General features: G+C 37.6%; 2 protein-coding genes across 3 annotated transcripts; both read right to left on the minus strand.

Annotated features, from left to right (window-relative positions):
• Positions 1-204: 204 nt before the first annotated feature.
• On the minus strand, positions 205-4,856 carry LOC126623284 (protein SUPPRESSOR OF FRI 4-like). Its single transcript, XM_050292123.1, has 7 exons — positions 4,484-4,856; positions 3,412-3,512; positions 2,680-2,806; positions 2,166-2,539; positions 1,466-1,611; positions 1,278-1,331; positions 205-578 (listed from the first exon to the last, which is right to left on the minus strand). Exons 1-7 carry the CDS (start codon positions 4,675-4,677, stop codon positions 507-509), a joined length of 1,068 nt encoding a protein of 355 aa, XP_050148080.1. The 5' UTR covers positions 4,678-4,856; the 3' UTR covers positions 205-506.
• A 322-nt stretch (positions 4,857-5,178) lies between these two features.
• Positions 5,179-7,145, minus strand: LOC126623285 (uncharacterized). Of its 2 annotated transcripts, none has more exons than XM_050292124.1 (3): positions 6,667-7,145; positions 6,055-6,164; positions 5,179-5,569 (listed from the first exon to the last, which is right to left on the minus strand). In XM_050292124.1, the coding sequence occupies exons 1-3, from the start codon at positions 6,702-6,704 to the stop codon at positions 5,352-5,354; spliced, it is 366 nt and encodes a 121-aa protein (XP_050148081.1). In that variant the 5' UTR covers positions 6,705-7,145; the 3' UTR covers positions 5,179-5,351. The 2 variants fall into 2 exon arrangements, with proteins under 2 accessions (XP_050148081.1, XP_050148082.1); XM_050292125.1 differs by having other exon boundaries at positions 6,743-7,126.
• Between the last annotated feature and the right edge of the window lie 2,816 nt (positions 7,146-9,961).

Below are 9,961 nucleotides of genomic sequence, written 5' to 3' on the forward strand. Positions count from 1 at the left end.
GTATGATCAGAATCGTTCGTCTGAATAGAGATTCGGTTTAACGTTCACACTAAATCAATTGAATTTTCACAGAAGTATCACCATTGTGACGACATATAGAAGTCAAAACCAAACATCTTCGAAATAAAAACAGAAAGCCCGCGAGCAAGAGTGCGAGTTGGATTAAAAATTCCGTCCAAGAAAATATTGTCAAAGCACTGGAAATATTAAAAGCCATATAATAACTTCGTCATCTATAAATAAACCGAAGAGAACTGTCGAAGTACCGGAGAAGAATGAAAAAAATTACATTAACACTTAAAAATTTGCTCTTCTACTTCACGCTCTTGCAAAGAATACAAACACGAATCTATGACTGGTTAGTAGTCTGGTAAACCGCCTTTCACTTCATATAAACTTTGCCGGACATGAAGCGTGCATCAGCATGAAGTTCCGAGGTCCACACTTCATCATGAGATTCCGAAGGCGCATACATTGTCATCATCGTCCCATTGCTGCTATTTGATCTAAAATGCCATTCGACCAGCAAGCCTGCTCTCCAAAATCCTTCTGTCTATGGCTGCATCGATTGAACTCATCTGAAAAACAAAACCACAATGAGATCATCAGAGAGGGACTGTGGGCACAATCATTTGGTTAAAGCCAGATAAGTAAACTGGTCCTATGATCTAACCGGAGATGCCAAACTTTATGAAAGAATCTGACCTGGGCCAAGTCTGGTTTCACTGTTCAACGATAAAATAACGTTGCTACAATTATAAAAAAAATTTATTGGTCTCAACATTGTTTCACTCGAACCCCAAAACCGCAAAAGAAAGCATGGGGAGAGTGAACAACAGATAAATCCAAATTTTAAAAGAGCAAATATATACATTCCGTACTTAACTGAGTACGATGCTAGGTAGGAGAATCCTTGATCCCATTGCAGCAAGCTTGTCAAAATTGTAAATACTAACTAACAGCAAAAATAATGTAAATACCTACTTGAATCTTTTGATGCAGTTGCGTGGAAACCGGAGAATGGCAGTATAAACAAAACAGCATGCCCATCAACCAATTGGGTTGGAAAGCAGAAAGATGGATGATTAAAAGGTTCACATGTTCTTTCTTAATTTGTTTGTTTTCAATAGAAAAAGTTCAAACTCATACAGTACACAAATACCTCTCTAATCAGGAAACAATTGGTAAACAACCCAGTCTGAAAAGACAGAACATAAAGCCTACCTAGCTGGTTAGAGCAATGCAACCCCGTAAGTTAAAGAGGTAGTATGACTTACCTGGCTAGTTTCATCATGAACCTGATACTTCACTAAGGACATTCTTCTTTCCTCCTGCAAATCAAATTAACCCATTTAACAAGTTAGCAATCAGTCCGAACCAGAAAACATAAAACAAGTTAGTAAGAACCAGCAAGCCTAGCAAAGTGGAAACCTAACAAACATTTGGGAAATTAAGAACGACTTACCATGGACATAGCTTCATCATCCCAAACTAGATACACCTCATTAGCAGCTGGCTGGGGAGCAGGAACTTTGTTTGCAATAACAGGGGGTGGTCCAATTGATGGACCACCAGTGTTTGGACCAGATGCATAAGAGTGTGAATTAACACCTGTAGCAATTAAATGCAAAGGAAATATCAGATTGACAAGCCTTGCTCGTATGAAATCAACAATCCAAAGGCATCAACATGGAGAATTTAGCAATGTGGTAGGTATTCTTTATTGCAACGGGAAAATACGTAAGGCTTAGCATACCAGAACAATTACTAGCTAAGTTTAGATAAAAACAATTACAGGATTAATTGGGTGCATATCAAGGAACATAAAAGATGCCTTGGTAATAAATCAAACACTAAGCCTACAAGGGAAAACTAGCCATTGCTAGCATATCCAAATTTGAAGTTCACCAAAACAGAACTCTCTATAAGAATCTCAGAAGGCAACTAGAATATAAAAAAAAACAAAAGAAAAGCTGAAGTATCTACTACTTATTTGATCAGACATGAAATATAGGTCGAACTTAAAAGCAAGAAGACAACTCTGACACCATACTGCTATCATGCACACAAAGGAGCATTTAAAAAAAAAAAAAAAAAAAAAAATCAACAATAAGAAATCAAAACTGAAACGCTTAGATAACTACTTGTTTGGAAAGTTTTAGTACCTTGATAAGCATCCGTTGGTCCTTTAACTTCAGCTGGAGAATTTAAAGGAATACTTGTTGAAAGCATGGGAGCAGAAAAGGGAGAACTTTGTGTTGGTACATTATTTATACCAACAACAGGAAATAGGGGTTGTGATACAGGAACAGGAGGCATGGATGTAGGAAGGCCAGGAGGGGCTATATGTGGAGGCAGAAGTCCAGGGGTGGTTGTTGATGGTAGAGGTGGTCTCCCATTGTGCACAGGAAACAAGGGCTGCTGCACATAACCCAATGAGGAAGCAGGTACTGAGACTGCTGGAGGCTGTGGATACCATGGCTGGGGACGAGGTGGAACTTGCCAAGCATTCGGAGTCACCGGAACTGCAGAATTGTACCTGGTGCAAACAAAACCAAAAGAAACAAACAGATAAGTTATTTAAGTAAATGCTAATCATGATGTACAGCAGTGACATAATTTCAAAATTTCACAAAGCCGGTTGCAGAGGATATGCAAGAAACCTGACTAAAAACATACATTGGCCGCATTGCACCCAAAGGTGGTTGGGGAGGATATGCAACCCCCATCGAACCTGGCACCATACCACCAACAAACTGGGTTGTTGGGATGTTTACCTTAGCTACTTTTGATGGACCGTCTTCCTCTGCACATAAATTGAGATATTTAGAAAATAAACTTAATATATATGATTAACGCCATAAACTACTCAAAATGATAGGTATAGTACACTTTTTTTTTTTTTTTTTTTTTATTAGTCTTTAGCTCAAATGAGACAACACTTTCAAATGGATTGCACAGTCAATATTCCATGAAAAAACATTTTATGCAGAATTCGTATGCAGAGATTAGGACATCCAAATCCATATGAATGTATATTTGCAAGAGTACATAAGCATAACTTAGTTCAACCATGAACACAAGAGAATTTGAAAAACTGTTACATGGACAAAATATAATAAGTATATTACATGGATACTGCTATGAACATTCTAATAGAATGTCTAATTCAATACATTATATTATTCAAGGAAGTCCAAAATAGATGGGTCCATCTATGCATACTTGAACGTATCATCACATCCAGGTCACAATTTAATGCGAGTCAAACCAAACCATGGCATAAACTAGTTGAATTTGAAAATGACTAAAAGTTCACACATCACCAAATACCAACGATGATAACATAACATGAAGATAATATATCAAAATTGTCTGGATAAACATCAAAACCAGTAAGGATCCTTTTACCTTCCTCTCCATAATGTGCAGCCAAGACGTCAGGTGGGATTCCTTGCATCCCATAAATTTCAATATCCGTTGACTCCCTGCCATCCTTCGCATTGGGAACCCTGTAAAATACATTTTTTGCCAGTTTGACTATCAGCAAATTTAAATTCATGAAAAGGAATTATTTTGAGCCACAGCTAAAATATAATGGACATACTTCAACCATACTCTGTAATAGCTCATTTAAAAGATCAAGTGAAGTAGTTCAACTTTAATCACAAACAATTAGCATCAACAACCATCTATGACAATGTTCTTATGTCCCAGCTAGAACAATTGAACTGGGGATTTTGAATATGTTTTGTTCTTAGACATAAACTGAAAGTTACTTTTGGTAATAATACAGTAGAAAAATATTAAGTTCATCATCAGTGTATAGTGGCATCCATTACAAAATAACCTATGGGCATAAAAATCATCTTACAGTCATGAGTACGAAGTCAACACAATCGATTATCCTCCTGAGGTTTCAGGTGCTCTCTTATTATCAAGCAGGCCCCTTACGTAAACAAGTTCATATTACAGTATATCCCAACAAAAGAGAACAGAATTTATATTAACAGACCCATTGTTTCCTGGATTCCCAGTTCTACTAAAATTACAAGCACTCACAAAATCTTCCAAAGTCCCGCACTTTTGCACTTAATCCACTTCAAGCTACCAAAATTATTAACACCTACAACCCAAATTTGCTCGAAAGTCTAAGAGACCGTCGCAGCCTATCAATTCCATTGACCATTAAGTTGCATCTATGCGGCTAACAAAAAGATATAATCCCAAACTATCTTTCCAGCTAAAAAATTGTCCAAAACTGCCGAGCCCACATTACAAAATCACACCCAACTGACCAAATTTAGATTTTTTTGAGCGATGAAATTTCCATTTAGACCCAAATCCATTTACAACAGAATAAAAACAATAAAGATCATAACTTTCTATAACAGGTGATCAATATCATAGAACAAATTCATCGAGAAAGAAAGCATAAAAATTAGGGTTTTGGCAATTGGGGGAAAGGTATAGAAAGCCATACTTGGTGACGCTTTCTTTGTGGACCTGGAGGACGTGAATGGCCATGCCGCCGGCGGTGGAGAGCTTCTTATGGCAGACATGGCACTTGAAGTGCTTGGCTTTCTGGTGCTGCACCAGTATCTTCTCATCGTCGAATTCTCTATCGCAGTAGTAGCACCACACCTTCGACGCCACTCTCTTCTTCTTCTTTCCCATACTGCCCTTCTACCGCCTTTGCCCTCCTTCTGCGGCTCTTCTTCTTCCTCTGGTTCTTCTCCCTTCTCTCCCTCTCTCTCTCTCACTCTCTCTCTCTCTGTCTGTGCGAGCCTTTGGTTTTGGTATTTGGGTTTTTGTTTTGGGGTTTTTATTTCTCTTGCTGTGATTTGTGGTTTGTTGAATTTCATGTATTTGTATTTATAGCGTGTTTACAATTTTTTTTTTAAATTTTTTATTTACCGAGAGTTGTAATGGTAAATCGGATTTGGGCTTTTCCAATTGGTGTTGACCCGAGTTGAGCCCCAATCCAATAATTGACCCGTTCAAGTTGTTTTACTAATCCACGTGTCATAACATAACACCAACTAACGATGTGACGGTTACATAAAAAATTTACTGTGACATTTTGACTCATAACTTTTCTGCCCTTCGAAAAAGAAATTCGCACTTTTTTTCTTAATGTTGACTAATTGTGTCGTGATTTCATCAAGCTCTGGCAAGTAAAAGTACAACCAGAAAGAAGCTTGTGATTGCAAGCATGATATCATCTCAGGTTCAAAAGCATCCGACAGAAAACGAAAACTAGCGGACATGTATCAAACGGACTGCAGACAGCCGCATACAAACTTCAGAACTCGTTCTTCCAACCGTTGAAACGCAGAACAGCACATATCCTACCCTTCTTTCTTGGAGGATTGGGAAGAATCAGCGTCGCCTTTTAATTTGCTTACACTAGCTTCGGCTTCAGCAAGAAATGCAGGATCAGGCTTGTGTTTGTCCGAAGGTTCTTTCATTGCCATATATATGTAAAATGCGATAACAACGTTGACAGATATAACAGCAAGGAATCCACTCAACAATGTGAGTGAGTAGGGAGACATTTTGCTTACACCTGTTTCAAATGAATAACAACCTTTTTCAGAGAACCAAAAAGGAAAACCTAGGGAAGAAACTTTAACAAAAGAAATTAGTAGCCCCCTTCCCAAATTCGACGATAGGATGCCATCTTCATTCTTATAAATCCCATTCACCGTATCAAATTATGCAATTCGCATAAACAATATAGATCCTAATGACAATTTTTCATGTGAGACCATTAGTTGGAATTTGGAAGCACGAATTAGAAGACTTGACCGAGACTTAAATACAAAATGCGAACTAGAAATGGTCTGCTTATTTAGAACAAATATGGGTAAGCACACAAACATTATCGAAAAGAATACTTACGTAGATAACTGTATGGTAATATAGCACTAAGAAGAAAAACCCAGCATAACTAGTGCAAGTTTTTGTTAGAATAACTCTATGAGGGACCTCAAACAAGATGCAGTACTATGAAAATGACAAAAGCTGCAGTACTTGACACAATATCCTTACCGGGAAGCAAATTATTGTTGAACGCATATAATATTGCAACGGGAATTATCCACATAAACATTGACGCAGTAACGAACTTTTGTATCACTCCTGCCATTGTTATCTCCAATCTGCATAATAAAGAGAAAAACAATCAATCCCAACAGAACAACAAATCACAGAGAACAATAAGCCATACACAAACATTGCCGAGGGAGAGCTGTAAAAGACTATCGAGCCAGAAGATATGCAACTGAATTTCCGAACAAACAACTGAAAACAGTTCCTATATCTGTACCTAAACATTATTCTTAATGATCGTAAATTCATGAATCGAAACTTATATCAAATACCCATGGAAAGGAAAGAAAACTAAAGAATAAGAATTGCAGAGATGAGTGATCCAGATGTCTCTTTAGGATACTTGTATGCAGTGCTTAAGTGAAGTACTAACTACTTGATTTTTACTGGGATATGATATACCACTAGAAAGCCATCTATATATACAAATAAAGATCAAAACTTTTTCATATGCAATCAAACAACAAGCAACCCCACAAGCGAACAAAGACACCAACTTTCAAAACTTTACATTGTTTTTCAAAAGGGTACATGGTATAAGAGTGACCTAACCTCACACAGACATTTAATCGAACACTTGGTGTGCACATACTCAACCGACAAAACAACGGAGCGAGAAGGAGCGTACCCAAGCGAGAGCCTTGGATCGGGAGACTGAGAGTAAACTAGAAACGATTTGACTTCCCAGTGTTAGCTTGGCTTTTGCTGCGCAATCCAATCGATTCTGCCACAGAAATTGCATATCGGCAAAGGGGGAAGCAAAACCTGTGTTTTGGGTGCTGGCTAGGTGCTGTACAATTGTGAGCCGTTGAGATCAATCTTACGGTGAGTGTTTTAAACGAGCTCATGCGTAGAAACGGGTGAAATATTACCCGTATTACAAAGCAAACACCCGACGGCTCCTGTCAAATCTCAAGCTCTCTCGTATCGAAGGTGGGGCGAGTCCCCTTGGCCTCCGACCTGAAACAACATCTTCTTCCTTCTCTGTCTGGTGTTTTCTGAGTAAAAACACTTTGCTGCTGCAGAGTAGGGGAGCTGTGAGTAAAAACACTTTGCTTCCGCCAGCTCCCTTCCCCTTCCCCTTCCCCTTCCCCTTTCTATCGATAGACTATGACGATCACTATGTAGGATGATCACAGTCGTTGGATCTTCTTCCGCACCGTTGGACCGCAGGAGAGACGCTCAAGGACATATCGAATGGAAACTTTCTACGTGGGCTTCTTCAGTGACCGACTGAAACCCAATTAGGACATAAATGAATGTCCATAAAGAACATTTGAAATTTATCAGTCGCTAGAAAAACCCTAACCCTAATGCCGCGCTGCAAAAACTAAAGGAAGCTGCAGTAGGATATTATCAAAAGATCATCAACGTCAACCAAGTTAAATCCACCAGAGTTGATCATGGATTGTATTGTTGATCTTCCCGAGCATTTATTGGTTGAATCCTCCTCCTCCCTAACCCTAACCCTAACCCTAATAACTTCTCCCTGTGATTACTACATAAGCAATGGCTTGCTGTAACTCCTTCTCCTCTCAGGTGACGGTATGTAGTAGTATCATCCAGTTTAATGCTGAGTACAGGTGGACGGTGGTGCTAATGCATCGAAATTTGTCAGGTGATGTCTGCACCTCCTTCCATGTGGCGATGATCTCTTCTGAGACTAGTGGTGAATGGAGGAGGGAGTTGGCTCTGTCATGCAGCCCACAACAGATACAAGTAGATAAACAGATTTGACCTTATTATTTCACTCCTCACCAGCCAGTCGTTTTTCACAATGGAATATTTTATTGGAGGCTTTATGGGTTTCCCTTACTTTTGAGTTGGGTCCGTCTGGTAGTTATAGTAGTGCTGACCATATAAATGGCATTTGATTGAGGACCCTATGACTCGATTTGTTGAACACTCTCGATGTCTTTTAGGTGTCTGCGGATATGCCATTCTAGATGGAGTGGTGATGATCTATTCACTGTTTGGGAGTTGAAGCTTCCCCATATTTCCTTAGTCTGAGGTGTTCCGCCATTGCCTTTAGTTTTCGTTGTCTTTTTTTAGTGGACTTTGAGTCTTTGAGAGCTGCGTAGAGATGTATGAGGGCATAATCTTTAGTATTGGGGGCGTGCCATGCATCCACAATTTCACTTTGTGCAAACCACATGCACAAGTGATTGAGAGTAATCTTCATGTGCATGGGCACTGTATCTAGCGAAATCCTTAAATATTTTGAGTGCATACCTACACATCATTCAATACAAAAATGTATGTTTTGCATATGTGATCCACACATCCTCTCTTGTGCCTGAATTAGAAGAAGTAATTCAATCGATCAATTTTGAGACCATTTGGGAAATTTATGTAGAACTAAAAAGAAATTCAAAAGCTTCATCATGAAATTGAAATATGATGCCACAGGTCTAATTAAATTCTTTTTTCTTATACAGTTAATTGGGAACTTGGGATTGAGGAGTTAAGTTGTTGGTGTCAAAATATATTCATCTTTTATTTCGTGCTGAAATTCGAAACTTTACGCATTTATATAGTTAAATATGTTGTCAAGATATCTGATTAGTTAGGTAAGTTAGACTCTTGATGAATTTTATCACTGAGAACAATACAGAATATCTATATGTAGATTCTTGAATTTTATAACCCCTTTTAAGTTGATGACAAGCAGGTAGCATTGCCTTATCAAAAGTTCGTAATAAATCAAACCTCCACTTTTCATATCTTCGTGACTTGGAATCGGTTTGTGATGGCTTTATACACCGGTTAGTCGTGCCATCTGAGATCCACCTGTCCCAATGTTTTTTCTGGGATGCTAATTGTAATCCTGCAGGTACGTACATTTTCATAGACACAAACACACAAGTGAACTTTTAGTTTGTTTGGTTTCATTTGTGTATAGTGTTATTGGATATATATATATATATATATATATTAGAGCCAGCCTTGAGACTGTGCGAAAGTGAATTGGAGGCCCTAAAAAGTACTATGAATTTTATTTTTTTTATTTTTTTGTCCAAAATAATAATTTTAGTTTTCAATTGAGTTTCTATAAATTCTAATAGCACACAACAAATTTAACAAATCAACAAGTGAAAAGCTGGCGTATTGTTTTTCCTTAACTATTTAGAGGGTCAGAGATCGAATTTTCATGTTATTGTGTGGAATTTTATATTATTTTGTGGAAGCTTATGCATTTAATAAAAATATAAACTGAAAAAATGATGAAGATGAGCTTTGAACCCATCTCCTAGGCCAATGTAAAGAAGCAATAATTCCACTTGCGCTAAGACTCAAGTTGGTAATATTCTACACTTATTATTATATATACGTATATGCATGCAAAATTGAAAAAATCGGGGGCCCTTCCGATTTGGGGGCTTGCACCCCCTCAGCACCAGCCCTGATATATATATATATATATATATATATATATATATATATATATATATATATATATAATTTTTCATTGGGAACGTCCTCAATTTTGTTCTTTCTGCAATCGTTGATATACAGAAATACCAAAAATAAATGATTACAAATATAAAAATCGATGCACATTTCTTAGGCACATCGCTATTCATAGTGTTGGAATCGATTCAAGTCACATGAGAAAATCTGATAATGGCTCCAATGTGCTGTGGCGACAGGAAAAGTGCACATAGAACTACTCTAATTGGTAGTTTACTTCAAACTCATAAAATTAAAGTTGTGGGATTTCAACTTTTATCATTCTTAGCTTATTTATTTGTGGAAAATTATTTTCACATTTTTTTAGCTCCAGTGTATATTGCTCTTTCATAGCTATTAGATTAAATAAATCAAAATAGTAGTAAAGAACATATAT

This window comes from Malus sylvestris, chromosome 5, assembly GCF_916048215.2.
Source record: "Malus sylvestris chromosome 5, drMalSylv7.2, whole genome shotgun sequence".
In the NCBI taxonomy this organism is placed as follows: Eukaryota; Viridiplantae; Streptophyta; class Magnoliopsida; order Rosales; family Rosaceae; genus Malus; species Malus sylvestris.